This window comes from Staurois parvus, unplaced genomic scaffold (assembly GCF_062004578.1).
Source record: "Staurois parvus isolate SC_StPar_1 unplaced genomic scaffold, SC_StPar_1.0 ptg001193l, whole genome shotgun sequence".
NCBI classification, from domain to species: domain Eukaryota; kingdom Metazoa; phylum Chordata; class Amphibia; order Anura; family Ranidae; genus Staurois; species Staurois parvus.
Window position 1 is genome coordinate 325575 of NW_028318989.1, and position 21299 is coordinate 346873.

The 21299-nt window shown below is 42.6% G+C and overlaps 1 protein-coding gene across 2 annotated transcripts in view; it reads right to left on the bottom strand.

The window, feature by feature from the left end:
* The window catches only part of IFT38 (intraflagellar transport 38), a 175602-nt gene extending 154566 nt beyond the window's left edge, over nt 1-21036 (bottom strand). For both annotated transcript variants that reach the window (XM_089659974.1, XM_089659975.1), the window contains exons 1-3: nt 20910-21036; nt 15166-15277; nt 10420-10504 (exon numbers count right to left, since the gene is read on the bottom strand). In XM_089659974.1, coding sequence (XP_089516100.1) covers nt 10420-10504; nt 15166-15277; nt 20910-20931 — 219 coding nt within the window. In that variant the 5' untranslated portion in view covers nt 20932-21036. The remainder of the gene's footprint in view (nt 1-10419; nt 10505-15165; nt 15278-20909) is intronic.
* Between the last annotated feature and the right edge of the window lie 263 nt (nt 21037-21299).

The window sequence follows — 21299 nt, forward strand, 5'->3', positions numbered from 1 at the left end:
CCATGGCAAAACCTTCAGTTTACGCCTCTTGATGTAATCCCCCGTGGATTTCGAGGTGCGTTTAGGATCATTATCCATTTGTAGAAGCCATCCTCTCTTTAACTTCAGCTTTTTCACAGATGGCATCAAGTTACCATCCAAAATTTGCTGAAATATTATTGAATCCATTTTTCCTTCTACTCGTGAGATGTCCCCTGTGCCACTGGCTGCAACACAACCCCAAAGCATGATTGATCCAACCCCATGCTTAACAGTTGGACAGAGGTTCTTTTCATTAAATTCTGTGCCCCTTCTTCTCCAAACGTACCTTTGCTCATTCCGGCCAAAAAGTTCAATTTTAACCTCATCGGTCCACAGAACTTGTTTCCAAAATGCATCAGGCTTGTCTATATGTTCATTTGCAAAGTTCAAACGATGATTTTTGTGGTGAGGACGTAGAAGAGGTTTTCTTCTGATGACTCTTCCATGAAGACCATATTTGTACAAGTATCTCTTTATAGTGGAATAGTGTACCACAACTCCAGTGTCTGCCAGATCTTTCTGGAGGGATCGTGCAGTCAAACGTGGGTTTTGAATTGTTTTTCTCACAATCCTGCAATATTTTTCTGATATTCTGTCTGATATTTTTCTTGGTCTTCCAGATCTTGCTTTAACTTCCACTGTTCCTGATGACTGCCATTTCTTAATTACATTCCGAACAGATATATTGACATCTTAAAACGCTTTGCTATCTTCTTATAGCCTTCTCCAGCTTTGTGAGCGTCAACTATTTTCAGTTTCAGTTTTCTAGACAACTGCTTAGAAGAACCCATGGTGCTGATTGTTGGGGCAAGGTCAGATGAGTCTGGGCATTTAAAACCTTTGAGATTGACATCACCTGGTCTTCCCAGACGATGATTGAGAACAATCCATGACACTGGTAGGTCTCAGCTTGGCAAAGGGGGCAGTGCATGCTATAAATTCTGCAGGGTGCCCAAACTTTTGCAGACGCCATTTTTTTGTTTTCTGTTATTTTGAAAGTGTAAATGATGGAAATAAAATCTAACTTTTGTTGACATATTATAAGAATGTCTAATCTGTAATTTGATGCCTTTTGGAGATTTTTCCATCTTTCCTTGGCTTCTTTATGCACATTAATACAAATTTTTAGCTGGGGTGCCCAAACTTTCGATCCCCACTGTATATCCAGGTTTCAGAGCAGCATATGCTCCCCTTCAGACTATGTCTTTTTAAGGTAAGGCCTTGCATATTTCAGCAGGACAATGGTAAACCACATACTGTTTCTATGACAACGACATGGCTTTATAGTAGAAGAGTCTGGGTGCTTAAATGGCCCGCCTGCAGTCTAGACCTTTCATCAATTTAAAATATTTGTTTTAAAAAAAAAAAAAAAAAAATACGACAAAGAAGACCCAGGACTGTTGAGCAGTTACAATCCAATATCAATCAAGAATGATACAACAAAGGGGATCTACACCATAGTAAACATGGCCCTGTCCCAACCTTCATTTTGCGGTATATTGATGCCATTCCTTTGAAAGTTACCTTACTTTTTTCTTAAAACAGTACATTTATTCTGTTTAAACATTTGATGTGTTTTCTGTTTTCTACTGTGAATAAAATAAGGGTTTATGAGATTTGAAATTCATCGCACTCTGTTTTTATGTCGATTTTACACAGTATCCCAACTTTTTTGTAATTAGGGTTGTATTATTATTTTTATGAACCAGCAAACACAAATGCTCCTGAGCTTGGGGATGGACTCGATGCAGGCTACAACCACATTAAGAATGTCCTGGAACATGCACACCTTGCTGCCCTCAAATGGACCGCGGGAATCCAAATATACTGAATGAGGAAAGAACAAAGAGAGGGCGCACAGGCCTAGTGCATTACCATAAAAAATGTTTAATAAGAAATAAAATAGGTGTTGTACTCACAAACGACAATGAAGTCAAGGCACATCATAAAAGAACAGCTGGGTCAACACCGCGTTGAGTAACAGTCCGCAATGGGGAGTGTAGACATCCAATAGGCTGACGCGTTTCGAGGACTTGCCTCTTCCTCAGAGCCACAAGTGGCAAGTCCTCGAAACGCGTCAGCCTATTGGATGTCTACACTCCCCATTGCGGACTGTTACTCAGCGCGGTGTTGACCCAGCTGTTCTTTTATGATGTGCCTTGACTTTATTGTCGTTTGTGAGTACAACACCTAATTTATTTCTTATTAAACATTTTTTATGGTAGTGCACTAAGCCTGTGCGCCCTCTCTTTGTTCTTTCCTCATTCATTATTATTTTTATAGCCTAAAGATTAAATTGTTGAATATACACAAAGTACCGGTATATACAGTTCAGTCTTCAGTACACACATCCTTAATTCACCTAATTACCATTAATGAAATGGATGCTTTTTCTCAGGTCCACCATGTTGTCTATAGCTAAGTAACTCCCACGCCTATTCCATAGAAACCAATAAATAGCACATGCTCGTTCTGCATATTGGACCACATGCTGGGTTCACACTCCAATTCAACAGTTCAATTTTTTTAATTATTTAGAAATGATGATATAAAAATATCCATGTCTGGAACCTCAATGGGGGAGCAGATATGACTGATTACTTTTTTTTTTCCTAACGCACTAGCTCCAGTTATTAAATGTACTGTATATCAGTTTCATCTTGACTTGATGACATTTACTTTTTCTCAGGAAAGACAAGCATCAGCTTTGACATTTACATGGTGAATTTAATATAGAAGTAATTATCAGTCTTGTAGAAGTGAAACAGGGTTTTCTTCAGACTCCAATCAAGCTGTAAGGTTTCTATTTTTTCTCTGCAAGAGAAGGATTGTTTTCAAGTGAAGACGGGTTGCATTCAGTCTTATAGCATTATGGGTTAAGGGGTCATTTTGGAGGTTGGATTACACTTTAGGGCTCAGGTGAGAGAGCAGTTACTTGGTAGGATCACCTTAAAGCGGAGCTCCAACCAAAATGGGAAGTTCCACTTTAAGGACTGCTCCCCCACTCCCCATTAAGGATTGGCACCTTTGGGGGGCGGGGGGAGCAGGTACCCAAATTTGACAGGTACCTGCTTTCACTTCCAGTCCGATCGCCTAGGCGACCGGAAAGTGTCCTCCCTCCCTGTAGTCTTTTGGGACACATGACAGGTCCCAGAAGACTACAGAACCATTCATGAAGTGCAGCGCTGCTCACGCATGCGCAGTGGGTACCTGGCTGTGAAGCCGCAAGCTGTCACAGTCGGGTGCCCACAGTGAAGATGTCGGACTCCTGGAACACAGGGCGGCCGGTGAAACGGGCTGCGGGGGATACACCGCGGGACCAAGGGACAGGTAAGTGGCTGTTTTTTAAAAGTCAGCAGCTACAGTTTTAGTAGCTGCTGACTTTTATTTTTTGACAGGGTGAGTGGAACTCTGCTTTAAGATTTGGGTCAAAGCTGATCTCTGGGAAAACTGCTAAATACATGTATAAAAGCTTTTTTACCTGCCAAAAGATTTGTAGTTCTGTCCAGCTAGTCCTGAAATTTACATTTACTGTCACACAGCACAGCTCTGTCTGGCAAGACAAAAGACCTGATTTATCTCTGATGCCACCCTGTAGACTTTGAAAAGAGCAACTGATAAGCTAATCACTCTGCTCTATCCTTCTATCAGCATGTTCTTAGCCCTGCAGCATAAATGTTTGGATCCTTGTACTGTTTCTCCCACCCCCAGTCTAACCTCCAGTATGCAGGATGATTCCAAGCCAAATTCAGGGACGTACACTGTTTGCATTTAAAAAATAAATATGACGATGTATTAATGATTAGAGAGCCACATTTATTTGTCTTATAACTGCCTGAAATTAATTTATACAGCTGAAGGGTCAGGGCACACAAAGGATTGTTTTTTTTCTCCTTATTTTCACTTTTTAGTGTCTACAAAACGTAGGCTTTTTCCAAACTATGTTAAATGAACACATAATCTTATGGAAAGACTTGGAAAGTCTGTTGACAGGATCCCTTAAAGAATACTATAGGTGAACCAGATCATTTGCAGGCATTTAAATCAAATGTTTGTTGGAAACAAAATTCTTACTTTTCATGGCACACGTGTGCTTTTAACTTGTAGTATTATAACAAACAAAAAAAATGGTGACCTCTCAACAAGTACAATAATTTAGAACATACTCTCTAGAGCGGGCATGGTGTGCTCATTAACAAGTCTTTAGGATTTCCAAATCTGTTACTTTGCTTTCAACATACTTAAATAAATCACCACGGAATGCATTCAGGCGGAATAGGAGGAACAGGTCAAACGCTACTGTAGGTTGTTAGTTTTATTCATCGTCATTTCAGAAACAGGCAAGCTTTGCCCCAGTACCAAGATGTTTTATAACAGCATGTATATTGTTTGATCAAAAAGGAGATACAGGAGGTGCAGTTCAGTCATTCGGTGTTACATGCAGAGGTCAGAGCTGAAGAGGGATGAAAGTGAGATGTTGATGGGGAATGTAAAAAGTAAGCAGCTGTGGAAGAAGGCTGAACTCCGCACTCTGGATGCAGCGCACCCCTGAACTCCGCACTCTGGATGCAGCGCACCCCTGAACTCCGCACTCTGGATGCAGCGCACCCCTGAACTCCGCACTCTGGATGCAGCGCACCCCTGAACTCCGCACTCTGGATGCACCGCACCCCTGAACTCCGCACTCTGGATGCACCGCACCCCTGAACTCCGCACTCTGGATGCACCGCACCCCTGAACTCCGCACTCTGGATGCAGCGCACCCCTGATCTCCGCACTCTGGATGCAGCGCACCCCTGAACTCCGCACTCTGGATGCAGCGCACCCCTGAACTCCACACTCTGGATGCACCGCACCCTCGAACACTCCACAGAGCACACCCCTGACCTCTATTTGTACCCCCTCCCCCCACCCAGAACTCTGCACTCTGTGTGTAATGCACTCTGTGTATTTAATGCCCCTTTAAGATCCTCCCGCTGCTAGTGAAATTTGACCACACCCACTATTAGATGCGGTTTAGAGAATGTGGGGGGAAGCTTTAAGGGGGTCGTGGTTGAGTTTTTGCACCTATTCTCTGGGGGAAAAAAAAGTCCTGGATATGTACACATACTGTACACACACACACACAATCTTTGTTTTATAAAAAAAAGGAACAAAGGATTCACACAGCACCCCTGTTAGGCCCCTTTCACATGGGTGATTCGATCGGGTCTGTCTGCCAGTTTTACAGGCAGACCTTCAAAAACACACAGGAGGGTGCAAATGATTAGCACTTTACCATCATAGACATTTAATAAAAAAAAACAATTGTATACTCACAAACATGAATAAAAACAGGCATATCAAACAATAATAACTCCAGCCGTTGGCGACATAAGCTTATTATATACCAGATGGTTGGAAGGCTGACGCATTTTCGGAGCTGAGGAAGGGTGCTTGTCCCCCAAAACGCATCAGTCTTCCAATCGTATGGTATATGATAAGATGGCGTCTCCTATGGCTGGAGGGGTTATTGTTCGATACGCCAGTTTTTATTTACAGTCAGGTCCATAAATATTGGGACATCGACACAATTCTAACATTTTTGGCTCTATACACCACCACAATGGATTTGAAATAAAACGAACAAGATGTGCTTTAACTGCAGACGGTCAGCTTTAATTTGAGGGTATTTACATCCAAATCAGGTGAACGGTGTAGGAATTACAACAGTTTGCATATGTGCCTCCCACTTGTTAAGGGACCAAAAGTAATGGGACAGAATAATAATCATAAATCAAACTTTCACTTTTTAATACTTGGTTGCAAATCCTTTGCAGACAATTACAGCCTGAAGTCTGGAATGTATAGACATCACCAGACGCTGGGTTTCATCCCTGGTGATGCTCTGCCAGGCCTCTACTGCAACTGTCTTCATTTCCTGCTTGTTCTTGGGGCATTTTCCCTTCAGTTTTGTCTTCAGCAAGTGAAATGCATGCTCAATCGGATTCAGGTCAGGTAATTGACTTGGCCATTGCATAACATTCCACTTCTTTCCCTTAAAGAACTCTTTGGTTTCTTTTGCAGTATGCTTTGGGTCATTGTCCATCTGCACTGTGAAGCGGCGTCCAATGATTTGTGAAGCATTTGGCTGAATATGAGCAGATAATATTGCCCGAAACACTTCAGAATTCATCCTGCTGCTTTTGTCAGCAGTCACATCATCAAATACAAGAGAACTAGTTCCATTGGCAGCCATACATGCCCACACCATGACACTACCACCACCATGCTTCACTGATGAGGTGGTATGCTTAGGATCATGAGCAGTTCCTTTCCTTCTCCATACTCTTCTCTTCCCATCACTCTGGTACAAGTTGATCTCGGTCTCATCTGTCCATAGGATGTTGTTCCAGAACTGTAAAGGCTTTTTTAGATGTCGTTTGGCAAACTCTAATCTGGCCTTCCTGTTTTTGAGGCTCACCAATGGTTTCCATCTTGTGGTGAACCCTCTGTATTCACTCTGGTGAAGTCTTCTCTTGATTGTTGACTTTGACACACATACACCTACCTCCTGGAGAGTGTTCTTGATCTGGCCAACTGTTGTCAAGGGTGTTTTCTTCACCAGGGAAAGAATTCTTCAGTCATCCACCACAGTTGTTTTCCGTGGTCTTCCGGGTCTTTTGGTGTTGCTGAGCTCACCGGTGCGTTCCTTCTTTTTAAGAATGTTCCAAACAGTTGTTTTGGCCACGCCTAATGTTTTTGCTATCTCTCTGATGGGTTTGTTTTGTTTTTTCAGCCTAATGATGGCTTGCTTCACTGATGGTGACAGCTCTTTGGATCTTATCTCGAGAGTTGACAGCAACAGATTCCAAATGCAAATAGCACACTTGAAATGAACTCTGGACCTTTTATCTGCTCGTTGTAATTGGGATAATGAAGGAATAACACACACCTGGCCATGGAACAGCTGAGAAGCCAATTGTCCCATTACTTTTGGTCCCTTAAAAAGTGGGAGGCACATATGCAAACTGTTGTAATTCCTACATCGTTCACCTGATTTGGATGTAAATACCCTCAAATTAAAGCTGACAGTCTACGGTTAAAGCACATCTTGTTTCTTTCATTTCAAATCCATTGTGGTGGTGTATAGAGCCAAAAATGTTAGAATTGTGTCGATGTCCCAATATTTATGGACCTGACTGTATGTTTGTGAGAATGCAATTTTTTTGCGCCCTCCTCTGTGTTTTTGCAGTCTATTAATGATTACCCGATCTGAGGAGGGCTGCATTGAGTAAAGCATTACATGCCAAGATATCATGAGAAGCACCTTGGTTTGAGCGCATTTTTTTCAGTTACAGGCAGACCTGACTGTAAGGTGTATCCTTTTCTACTCATTCCTATGGACAGGTGGGTGCAAACAGAATTGGGAATCCGTCCTCTTCAATTTAGTGGGATCAGATCAGAGGGTAGTTAGGTGTAAACAGACAGTGGAGTCTGTTTATTGCTGGCTGCCCAGAGAGCAGAATGGGTTCTGTCCATGTCCGCTCTGCAGATCATAAACGGACACAGATGTGTCATCCACGCGCTCTGCTGTGGTCAGCAGGGGATCTGTGAGCAGATCTCCTGTTGATGGCAGCGCCGAGGAACTGGCTGCAGGAAGACCATTGGTAAGTACCTGATTTTTAAAAGGCAGCAGCTACAGTTTTTGTAGCTGCTGACCTAAGAAAAATAAAAAACAAAACAAACTGAAGTTACCTGACTATATAACACATTCTAATTTATTGACCAAAATAAACAAAAATCACATTCCCTTTAAAGCAAATGGATGTATTTAAAACAGTAGTAAATAAAATGCATTATTCAGTTTTAAAATTTTAGGTAAAGTTTTAAGGTTATAAAAACTGATGGGGAAGGAGGGGGATGGTTAGGTTAGGTTAGGAGAGGGGGACAAAAGGATAAGTGCACTTTGCTTTAAAGTACACTTCACCCTGCGATATGTAACATCTGTATCGCAATCAATGCTGTCATGCGTAGGCACCCCCTATGCATACATTTCTGTTTGTATATGCCTATATGTGGGGTTGGGGGGGGGGCTTCAAAAAGTTTTGTGGAGGATTTTATGCACTTGTGTACAATTTTATTTAGAGGGCACCAATGGACAGCAGCATTGTTATTCTGGGGGGGGGGGGGGAGGAGAGTATTACAAGCACTAGCAGATTTTAATACACGAACAAATTGAAGCTGAACTCCAACTGACAAGTTATAACTGATACATCTACAAGAGAGCTTGTTCTTTTGAAAACAATAGACTTACTGGACAGACTACCAGATGAAAATAGAAGAAAGAAAGCCTGAAAAAGAAAATGAATGCAGGCATCGCATCTATGAAATGTTAAGCTGCAAAATATAAAAATGTTTACCTTTGAGTATAATACTGCTTTGATATGTTGATATAATTTCAAAGGTTTTCTAATCTATTTGAAGCTGCATCCTTCAATAAATGATTTCTTGGTCATACTGGGGTTGATTTACTAAAGGCAAATAGACTGTGCACTTTGCAAGTGCAGCTGTTGCAGAGCTTATTAAATGAGAGATAGCTATGCTGACTTCTGTCATCCAGTCACATGCAAGCAAAAATGCTTCTTTTTTTTTTTCCTTGAGTGTGATTGGGCATTCTCTGCAAAGTGAAGCTTCACCTCATTTACTAAGCTCTGGAGCAACTGCACTTGCTTTTAGTAAATCAATCCCGCTTCCATGAAGATTCATGTTTAGGCACTTCCTGTTGTGAGGTGACAACTGTCTCCCAATGGTGCTACTGCATTGTCACCTTGTCACACCTGCTCCCAATTGAGAGTATAAGTGTGTTCTGCCCTTGTTACCATTGGAAAGCCCACGCTGAGATATGACGTGCAGCCTATAGGGGACCAAGAGCATGTAGAAATAAAGTGCCAAAATGTCATTCAAGTTGCATGAATACCTTCATCTGGTAGAAGTGTATAACAAAGTGTGTAAACTAAGATTATATAAGAAAAGTGCACTGGTCCTCACATCAGTTCAGTTTTGCCTGGTAAAGACTCTGCATTCTAGGCCTCAGTTATTAAGACGGCTTTGATTTCTTTCCAAGTTGGTATCTGTAACAGAACCGTCCCCAGACTGCACTTGGGTACTTCCGTTAGGATACCGCTTCCCCGTCCGAACACCGACCACAGACACCACAGCAGACCATACAAGACTAGACAACACCAGTCTTGAAGTAAACCAGGAAATAGACTACTTTATTTTAACACAGATACAAGATATATACATAATGCATAATGACACACGGCGGGGCAATCTACCTTTAGTAACAAGAGACACACCAACAGACAGTCCCATCAGGAAGGAGGGCTGCTGGAAACACCCCCCACCAAGCTAATACACATAAATCCCATAATAGTTTGCTTCCAAACAAGACACACAATAGAACAATGGGATGCAACCACATTGCATTAAACAATTACAATCCCCACCCCACCTATACATGTCTACACAATATTAGGACAGATCACCCTGTACCCCTAACAGGCACAGGGTGATTTACACATAATAGGGGAATGGGGAGCTGAGACAGGGGTCTCCCCACCTCTCTAAAGTGAACTGGGTTCCATGGGCCCCCCACCCAAAGTGACTCCTGTCACAGTATCAGTCTCCACCACTGTCAATCTATGGTCAAATTCCAGAACCCCAGTAACTAGCAGAGGCTTTGGCAACTGGTAAACTGAATGGCAGTGAGTGGGGCTTAATTGGAATTAATAGAGAAGTCATGGCCATTTGCAAAGACTGAGACTATGATCCAAGGTCCACCCCAAGCAGAAAAGTGGCGATTTCAAAAGCAGGCACAGTGTGACAAGGTACCTGCACTTTACCAATAATGTTAGTTTACCCATTTGGTGAATATGACAGGCTTACTGTAAAGCACGGCATTGCACTTGCTCAAATTTTCTTTATAGAACCAAATGAGAAAGTCATCTCCCTCCCAGTTGGGTAAGAAAAGGAACCAGGGTGCTGGCCATCATATGCTCTAGCTCATGGACAGCTCATCAACTGTTGTAATGCAAGTACAAGGGGGTATTGTTAGCAATGGGAGGGGGGTAATTTTGCACTTATGGACATATCTGGAGTTATAAAAAAGTACAGGTGCCTTTAAATTTGAGTTTAACACTTCAGGCTCTCATCTCATATCCTTGGATTAAAGTAGTGTGGCTGTCTAATCAAGATAATGTATGCATTTTTGACAATAATGGCCCTCAGAGTCATCCTAAATGCTAACCATTCATGTATAGCAGTATTTTTTTTTACTACAAGCTCCACTAAGCAATCTATTCTATGGACAGAGAAACGGCAGACAAGTATGATGAACTTGATGCTCATTCTTACCATAAACTGGGCTACGGCCTTAATGAAGAACACTCTGTCTTGTTCGGTATCCACATCCATAGGGATAACTGTGTGGGGCTCGTACCTAGTAAGAAAAGGACAAACATATTATTATTATTATACAGTATTTATAAAGCGCCAATGGTTCGCTCAGCGCTGTACATTACAAAGGGGGACAGAACATGTGACAGAACAATAACAATACAATGCAAAACATGAGGGGATCGAGGGCCCTGCTCTTTCCAGCTTACAATCTAAGAGGGAGGGGATGGTGGCACAGGAGGAGATAGCTGTGGGGGATGGAGTGGTAGGAAGAGTGGAGGAGGTCGGCAAGTTAGCAGGGGGCGGGGTAGGCTTCCCTGAAGAGATGGGTTTTCAGGGTGCGCCTAAAGGAGAGGAGAGTAGGTGATAATCTGATGGGTTGGGGCAGGGAGTTCCAGAGGATGGGTGACACCCTGGAGAAGTCCTGGAGGCGGGCATGGGAGGAGGAGACCAGGGAACTAGAGAGAAGGAGGTCTTGTGATGAGCGGAGTGTGCGTGCTGGGCGGTACTTGGATATTAGGTCAGTGATGTAGTTCGGGGCAGTATGGTGGACGGCTTTGTACGTCAGTGTTAGGATTTTGAATTTGATCCGTTGCGCAATCGGAAGCCAGTGGAGGGATTGGCAGAGGGGGGTGGCGGATACAGAGCGGTTGGAAAGGTGAATGAGTCTGGCAACCGTATTCAGGATCAACTGAAGCGGGGATAGCCAGCGGCGAGGCAGGCCAGTGAGGAGGGAGTTGCAGTAATCGAGTCGTGATATGATGAGGGAGTGGATGAGCTGTTTAGTGGTTTCTGGGGTTAGGAACGTGCGGATTTTGGCGATGTTGCGGAGGTGGAGTCTGCACGAGTTTGTTAAAGATTATATGACATGATTGGCCTGAGAAAATGGTAAAAACATAAACCTCATTCATAAACAATGGAACAGCAGAAAAAAATATTGCCAATGGCAAACAATGAGCTTCCAGCTGTTATCCCTTCAGTGCAGATAGAGCTACATTAAGCCAATGTGAAACTCCAGCTCAGTTTACTGCACATACTGAAATCCGTTTAGCACACTTTATTTTACATAGATTCCTTTCTGCTTCAAACATACTTTCGCAATTGAATGCTAATATTTTTAAAATTAGGCTGCCGGGTTCTATGAGAATGATGAGCTGAGTGCAGACTTTGTCATTTAGCCCAGGTTCACATATATGCGGTACGGTACATCGCATGTGATTCACACAGGAACCGCATCGCATTCCTGTGCAAATCACATGCGAATCGTGTGTGGTGCGATTGGAGCCATACATTTTGTATGGCTCTAATCGCACCGCACCAAAAAGGTGCAGGACCCTTTTCTTGGTCCGCACTAGCATTGGATTGCATGGGTATTCACACCTATGCAATCCGATTTCGGGGTGTTGCTAACTTGACATTAACACACCCGCAGCGGTTCACATGAATGGGGTGCAATTCTGATGCGGTGTGGAATTCGCACAGAAAACGCTGCGAATTCCACACCGCATCAGTGTGAACCCAGGCTAATTGAAGCTAATTACAGTAAAAGAAATGATGGCTCTTCCACACAGGTGTTGAAAGTAGGTAGTTGGGTCATGTTATTAACACTTCACAAATGCCTATCACTTGCAATCAAAATTGTTAAAATGGGGAGTGGATGGAGGTGTTCACACTGCATTGTTAGCATTACCTCACATTTTGGCAAAGTGAAGATAAAATTGTCTGCAGAGTTTGTCAAAGTTTTATTGAATACAGAATGATACTCACAAACAACGAAGTATTTCAAGCATGTAAGCTTACTAAGCTCTGATGAAGAAGGGACGCCCTATGAAGAAGGGACACCCTATGATGGGACTTGCACAGGCTTTACCTATCCATAGTCCCTTTGAGGATTTACAAGCTTGAAATACTTTGTTGTTTGTGAGTATCATTCTGTATTCAATAAAACTTTGGTTTACTGAGGTAATGTGCAAGGTTGGTGAGCCTTTTGTTTGTTTTCGCTTCACAGTATGGTCGGGCTTCCCCAGCCTTGAGCTGAACAACCCTGCATGCACTGGTGGTCGGAATTTTTCAAGTCCTGGTTTCATCTACCCACCCTTTTTTGGGTCTCAGAGCGCAGGAGAGTTTGTTTCTAATTTGCAGAGTTTGTCAGACATTGATGCTTTGCAACTGCCTCCATTTACTTCTACTGAAACATACTACAAGCGTGCCGTAAACACACCTATGACATTTACAGTGCATTTAAACTGATATTAAAGCTTCCTTTTTTAAATTAAAATAATAAACATATTATACTTACCTGCTCTGTGCAATGGTTTTGGCCTCAATACTCCTCTTCTCGGGTCCCCTCTTGGCACTCCTGGCTCCTCCTCCCTGTCCAGTGCCCCCATGGAAAGTCACTTTCCATTAGGGAATTCATACAGGCTTGCTCCTAAGCCTCCCTGTCTGTGTTTATTGGCACAGACAGGTTGGATTGGCCCCGCCCCCCTGATCCCTTGTTACTGGATTTGATTGAGAGGAGCGGAAGCCAATGGCTCCCACTGCTATCAGTCTAACCAGTGAGGAGGGACAGAGTCAGGAGAGCCACAGCTCTCCAGCACAGCACTGCATCGACATTGGGCTTAGGTAAGTAAAAGAGGGATGAGGAAGGGAATCTGTGACACAGATTAATACATAGAATGCAATAAAGGTAAAAAACCTTGAGGCTTTAGAACCACTTCAAGGTCTCTTTGCAGTGTCAAAAGTGGTAATTTCCCATTTTAGCCGTGTAAAAAAAAAAAAAAAAAAAAAAAAATCTCACAGGACGTTTGAGAAGTGTTGCTTGATTCAACATGAATGCCTGTACAACACATCTAAAACCTTCATTAATAGGTGCATTAATTTGCCTTAAGGCTGCTTTAGAATTCAACGTCTGTGTGAAAGAGCACATAGCTAGCCATGACTAGCTCAAAATCTTGACAGAGCCTGGAATCGAAGCATTAGGGTTATTTACTAACATTTGAGGGTGCAAAATTTGATGCAGCTTTGGAAAGAAACCAATCAGCTTCCAAGTTTTACTGTCGAAGCTTAATTGAAAAAGCTGAAGTTAGAGGCTGATTGGCTACCATGCACAGCTGCACCAGATTTTGCACTCTCAAGTTTTAGTAAATAACCGTAATTGTGTAAGGCTGACCATACGTGGGTCAATTTCCGAACGATTTTTCATTCGAAAATTGGACCTAAGAATAATCGGCTGATTTTTGCTCTGTTTGTGGGGCAATGGCACCGGCCGATTTTCGTGGTTCCTCCCCATATCGTTTAGCATGCATGCTGGAAAATTCGTGAAAAACAACCAATTTTCAAAATCATTGGTGGCACCATTAGATTACAGAACGAACAACGTTTTCGATTTTTGATTGAAAAATTATTTGGAATTCGATCCATGTATGGCCTGCTTAAAAATCTGTTAAATTAACCCACTCTGAGACTTTATTCAACATAAAAATGCAACATATGAAAATGAAAAGACACAAAAGAAACATTTGTAAGGTAAGAGTGGAGTGTCCAGGCTGTACATAAAGCATATGCCAAAATCAAGATCATTAAGGGCTCATGTACACTGCAGCTGATAAACTCACATTTAGGAACTGTTCAGCGTTTTTTTCAGCAGCCCCTGAACTCTCCCTAATGTTTTCCTATGTGTCCATGTACACATCTTCTTTTACAGTTGTTTACAGGCAGTTGAGTTTAGTCGTTTTTTTTAACGCACCAAACTTGCGTTTAGCAGTCGATGTTATCAGCGTTTCAAATGCAAAACGCTTGTAAACGTGGCTAAACGCAGCAAATCGTGTTTATAAGTGTTTGCATTTTAAATTTTTTTTTAACTCCTCCAGTTCCCGAAGCTGTCCAGAGCCTTTTTTCATCATGAAAAATGCATGCAAAGTGTTTTCAAGGTACACAAATGGACAAAACACTGAAAACAGGATGTTCCTACCAAGCTTGTCACACATGGTAATGACCAATTCACACCTCAGACCTCTCCCACCCTTGGAAACAAAAGATATGTTAATGACCATTCACACCTCAAATACCTCATGCAGACCCAGTCAGGTGGCCTTAATGACTCCCTCCACCAGACACCTTTCCCACCCTTGGAGACAAAAGAAATGTTAATGAGCAACTCACACCTAGCTAATGTCAACACATACTGCTGCCTCTGCTTCTACTCTCTGTATTTCTCTGAAACAGTCTGAAATAGTTAAAAATTTACCACTTTTCAGTGCATTCTGGGCATTTGGGAGGTTCTTCTGTGCTTATCTTTAAAAAACGCTTCTAAACGCAAACGCACATAAACATGTTATGCAAACACTGATAAGCAGACTTTTTTTACCTACGTTTTCCAGCAGTCAATTTCCATAGTTCAGAAGTGTCCCATTTACATGGGGACTAAGATTATGGTGATCATCCAAATGCCTTGTCAATGTCAAAGCCACATACTGGAATTTCACAGTTGACTTGCTGGAGGATGGCTCAGTGAAGGGATGGTGTTGGGCTAAATATTGAATTAGATAGAAGCCCAGTACCATTATTATCAAAAGAACCATCTACAGCATTTCACTTCCCTACCCGCCACATCACAAATTATACTTCTGAACTAAAAAATATATGTTTGATATGCAGACAGCACTAACAACTATCAAACAATCAACATTTACACTTACATACCTTTTAACTAGCCAAATGAGAACTTCTGCAACCAGTGGAAAGTTGGGGCTACGGAAATTCTCCATTGAGATGAGACGGGGGTATCCCAGAGCCCTCATCATTTCTGTAAAATCTGAAAAGCAGTTCAAGTTAAACACTAGTTCACACCGCACACCATTGCCAGCACATCAGAGTTTACTGATGCACATGATTTGTTCTTCTGTATCAATCACAATGTTTTGAATGTTATTAACCATTTGCCGCCCGACCTATGGCCGAATGACGGCCGGCAAATGTCATCAGCGTTCCGGGTGGACGTCATATGGCGTCCTCCCGCACATGCACAGATTGCGCTCCTGCAGAGCCGCGCAGCGGCGCGATCTGTCTCCGACCGTGTACCTCGGACACGGCCGATGACAGATCTGAGTATCGGCCCCCGTTGCCGGTACCATGTGACCTGCTGTGACCAATCACAGCAGGTCACATGACAGTTGTATACAATGGATGGCTTCAGTCATGCCATCCATTGTATACTAGTGTCTAGCTGTGAATGGTCCAAAAAAAAAAAAAAAAAAACCTAAATGAATCGATGTCATTCAGGTAAATGCTTGCTTATAGGAAAGTAATTCTTTGCTATAAGCAAATTGTGTAAAAAAAAAAATACTGATCACTTCCCCAAATTAGTATAATGTTACTATGGTAACATTATACTACTTTGGTCATAGTGAAATATGAAAAAAAAGAAAATAAATTTAATAAAAAATAATTTAAAAAAAAATATATATTTTTTTTTTCATACTGTCACCAGTCAGTGTCCCTGATCACCACCATGCCAGTTATATGATGACGCTGTACTGCACTGGTGACAGTATGTAAAAAAAAATAGTGAAACAAATTTTTTTAATTTTTTCATTTTCCGAAAAATTATGACAAAAAAAATACAACTTCAAAAAACTCGCCATGCCTCTTATGAAGTACGTCGGACTGTCTACTCTGCAAAAAGGGGTCATTTGGGGGATATCTGTACTGTTCTGACATTCTTGGACCTCAAGAAATTAGATTGGCTGTCAGTACTTCAGGATTGATCAATATTCAGATCTATACCATAGTTTGTGAACTCTATAACTTTCCTACAAACTAAATAATACATCCTAATTTGGGTTATTTTCACCAAAGACATGTAGTAGAATACATCTCGGCCTAAATTTATGAAGAACAATTATTTATTTGCAAACTTTTATAACAGAAACAAAGAAAAACGTGGTCTTTTTTTGTTAATTTAGCAAAAAATAAAAACCCCAGCAGTGATTAAATACCACCAAAAGAAAGCTCTAGTTGTGTGAAGAAAATTATAAAATTTTAGTTTGGGTACAATGTTGTATGACCGCGCAATTGTCATTCAAAGTGTGAGAAATTTTCAAATTTATTCTTTACCCTTTTTTTTAATTTTTTTCTTTTATTTTCGGTTTCTCTACCTTTGTTAATTGGTTATATAATACCCACACCTATTTGATTGATGGAATGATTGCTTACACTTGACTATACCCTATTGGGGTTTCCGGTTTATTGTTTACTACATTATTGGTCGATGTATTATTATGTGACTATATATTCCATGACCTTGATTGTTTTGCTACAGCTCATCATGTGGGTGGGTTATGTTTTCTATATTTCTGTATACTGTTTTTACAGATTTTCAATAAAAAATATTGAAATATAAAAAACAACCCCTTAACATTTCTGGCAGTGGCCATCTTGAGCATGGGCATCTGATTAATGTAGTAATTACTTCCTGGAATCCATCTGCCTTTAGCCAGTGGCACAGGGAACATCTCACGAGTAGAAGGAAAAATGGATTCAATAAAATTTCAGCAAATTTTGGATGGTAACTTGATGCTATCTGTGAAAAAGCTGAAGTTAAAGAGAGGATGGCTTCTACAAATGGATAATGATCCTAAACACACCTCGAAATCCACGGGGGATTACATCAAGAGGCGTAAACTGAAGGTTTTGCCATGGCCTTCACAATCTCCTGACCTCAACATAACTGAAAATCTATGAATAGACCTTAAAAGAGCAGTGCGTGACAGACAGCCCAGAAATCTCAAAGAACTGCAAGACTTTTGTAAGGAAGAATGGGCAAAGATACCTCAAACAAGAATTGAAAGACTCTTGGCTGGCTACAAAAAGTGTTTACAAGCCGTGATACTTGCCAAAGGGGGCAGTACAAGATATTAACTCTGCAGGGTGCCCAAACTTTTGCAGACGCCACTTTTTTGTTTTCTGTTATTTTGAAAGTGTAAATGATGGAAATAAAATCTAACTTTTGTTGACATATTATAAGAATGTCTAATCTGTAATTTGATGCCTTTTGGAGATTTTTCCATCTTTCCTTGGCTTTTTTATGCACATTAATACAAATTTTTAGCTGGGGTGCCCAAACTTTCGATCCCCACTGTATGTATGTATGTATGTATGTATGTATGTATATATATATATATATATATATATATATATATATTTATTTTACACATTACGGGCTAGCATTGTGACCGGCTTTATTTCCCCTGGATACTACACCATGACCCTTCTTGTGATATCTTCCTAGCTATACCATTTGGCTAAACTGCCTTTGGTTTAGTCCATATGTGTTACTATTTAGTATCTGAGGGGTTATGTACCCAAAGTTTTCTGCTCTATATGCTTCTGACCGGCTGTGTCGCTTAGTAGAGACTTCTTTGTTGTGGAATTATCTACTACTCTGCTAACAGGACAATCATTTACTTTGGCTGTATTATGATCACAAAGCTGACAACGGTTGGTTGTCTGTTTTTTTTGTTTTATTCGTTTAATAAAAATAAAGTGAAAGAAAAGAAGTTATACTTACCTGCTCTGTGCAATGGTATTGCACAGAGTGGCTCTGATCCTCCTCTTCAGGGATTCCTTGCCAGTGCTCTCGGCTCTGCCTCTTCTCCGTATGCCACCATAGAAAGCCACTTCCTATGGTGGTACAAGTGCGGGCTCAATCCTGAGCTGGGCTGTGTGAGTCTGTTAACACACACAGTACAGCCCTGCCCCCACACCTTCCTCACAGGATTTGATTGACAGCAGCAGGAACCAATAGCTCCAGTTCCCTGTGAGGAGAGAGAGCAGCCATGCTGATCTTAGGCACTGCGCTGGATTGAGATCAGGCAAGTATTTGGGGGGGGGGGGAGCTGGGGGGTAGCTGAACATGAAAGGTTTTTTTTACCTTAATGCATTTGTTAATGCTTATGTTTGCACTTGCTAAACACACTTGGATCACTTTTCAGATGAGCAGCAGTGTACTTCTGTACTTGTGAATGAGCCCTTAGCGACATTTTGCAGCAACACCCTTAGAACTCACACATAAAGTTGGGGGGGGGGGGTAAAACCCTGTGGTTTTACCAACCCCAATCCCCACCCCCTTTAGCTGCTGAGGCAGCAGCCAAAAGGTGTACACATGCTGCAGCAGAAATTAAACCTCTTGTTGCTTTTGGTGGGTGCAACCACCTGACAATCGCGACCCATTCAATTAAATGGGTCCACTCTGCAAGCGCCCCACAACTGCATGCTTCTGCAGGGTCCAAGGGCTTAAAGCAGGCGGTGAGATTGCAACACAATACTGCCTGCTTTAACCCCTTGTTTGCTATACTACACAAGGATGCAGGGCACTTGCAAAGTTGCCTCATTCATTTGAATGGGTTATGCTTGGCAGGTGCTACACCCACCAACCATGACAGGGTGTATAACTGCTGCTACAACACGTGTACACCCCTGGCCACTGCAGCTAAAAGGGGTGTGGTTGGGGTGGGGTTGTAAAAACATGTCTTAACTATGGAGTTTTACCACCCCCAAATTGCAAATGTAAATGAACCCTTACTGTTCTGAGCTATAAGGCTGCAGGATACTGATGTGCTGCGGTTGCATCTGCAAACTTCCTTCCAGATTTGCTGTGCTTAGCCATAGACTTCTATTATATCCTGCAGGTTTGGTGTAGTTTCTGGAAGCACATCAAAATTCCTGCATTCAAGAGTTTTGGTGTGCTTTCAGAAAGTGCACCAAACCTGCAGGATATAATAGAAGTCGATGGCTAAGGGCAGCAAACCCCCAGGAAAGCTGCAGGTATACTGCACTGCACCCTCGGTGTGGGTAAACCGCAGTGGCTCAGTGTGAAAGCAGACCTATACTATTATGCCCTGTGTATTGCTTCACACTGACCTGAAGATCTCTTATTTCCTGCTGATCTCACCACTCTGGAGACCACTAGTTGGGATAAGAGGTGGAGTGCAGTTGGTATCACTCCGCATGTGACAGGAGCCGGCACTACAGAGGAGACATCGGCCTATGTAGCTCCTGCTCCCTACTACAGCTCCAATTTTACAGTCCTTCTGCATTGCACTCTGTTTGATGCTCTGGGATGGCGGGTCATCAAGCCCTGACCGCGATCTACCAGTCAGCTGGCTGCAATCTATGGATTGCTGACCCACGCAGTAAGGTAAAAAAATCTTCACGGTGCAGCTTCCCCTGCAGCCCCCCCACCCCCCCCTGGATGTACTCGGCAAGGTGGCAGAGCCAGGAGCGCCGGTGGGAGACCCCAGAAGGGGAGGATCGGGGCTGCTCTGAACAAAACCATTACACAGAGCAGGTATGTATGACATGCTTATTTTAATAATAAAAGAAAAACAAAAACGCTTTACAATCACTTAAAAAAAAAAAAAAAAATACATCTCACAGGACGTTTGAGGAGCATCAACATAACGCCGATCGCACGCAAATATGCGTCCTATCGGGGTCTAGGCCTTGACGCAGAGCAGCCGCATATTTGCATGCAATTAGAAAATACATATGTGCGGAGAGTGCGTGCCCTGTGCGCTCGCAGCACATATGTCAACAACTCCCAGAAAGGTCCCGAAATCCCCTTTCAATCCGGACCTTTTCCGATCATGTGACGTCGAATCACGACAGTCACATGACCCCAAAACCCCACCTCCCGGGTTCTGAAACTCTTACAGGGCCGGGAGGTGCGGGCGCCTAGAGGTTAACACTATGGGTGCATTAACGCACATTAAGCTGCTGTACAATTCATGGCCTGTGTGAAAGAGCCCTAAATCCACTGCTCCTCTGAAGAGTGACCTGTGTTCAGATCGCTTTTGAGAGGTGCTTGGCATGTTGCGAGGAGGAAATGTGACACCTCCTCGCCGCCTGTTCTAACCGCATTTTTGCATTGCATGCAGTTGCGCAATTGTAGCGCTCCCCATTCACTTGAATGGGGCATGTGCCGTGAGCTTGCTGCCCACCGATCTCGTTTTTGCCGCAGGTGCGATCACAGCATGCAAACATTCCCTTCTGCTTCTATCTGCAGCTTAAGGGGTTCAAAACACGGCTCAACCACACATTTTTACCACCCCCTGATCACACGTCTAAACTTAGCCTGTCGCACTGAAGAATTATCCTGATTTGATCCATCGGTTGGTTACTGCGGACAGGAAACACCTTGAAAACTATATATTGAATCTAATGGTAGCTACAAAGTCCCTCCAACTGTCCCCAGAGACCAGGGGCGGTAGGTGACCATGATGTCCCCTCACACAGGCCCCTATGTGGGCTACAGGCCAGCTAGGAGGTATAAATACCTGTACTACTGACATTACTAGGTGTTTCCAGGTCACGTGACCGAGCACCGTACATAAGAGGGATGTGTAATACACAATACAAGAGAACAGACATGAGAACACAGCTCTTACTCCGCAGGTCCCGGTAAGACATGGTGATGCCGCCGTATTCCGCTTCACAACACACTCCAAAGAGCAGGCCGTAACTAGGCGGAGGCGTCCGCTGCCATGACAACCACAGGCGTACGGTGCCTCGCAGGGCTCAGAAAGCGCGGCCTTCTACAAGGAGGAGCACGCGCACTACGTTCTGTTAGCTTACCACTTTAAAAGTGTGTGGCGGTGGGCTGCTCATAGCTGAGCTTGTCTGCTGAATAGATGTGTTTTTGTTAAAAGTTCTACTTTTTCCTGCAGTAAAACTCATTTAAGTAGATGTAAATTGTAATTGGGCGACATTTAGTATGAAAAAACATTGTATATATATATATTATTATATTCCGCCTGGCAGTACTAGGGTCCTTGGTT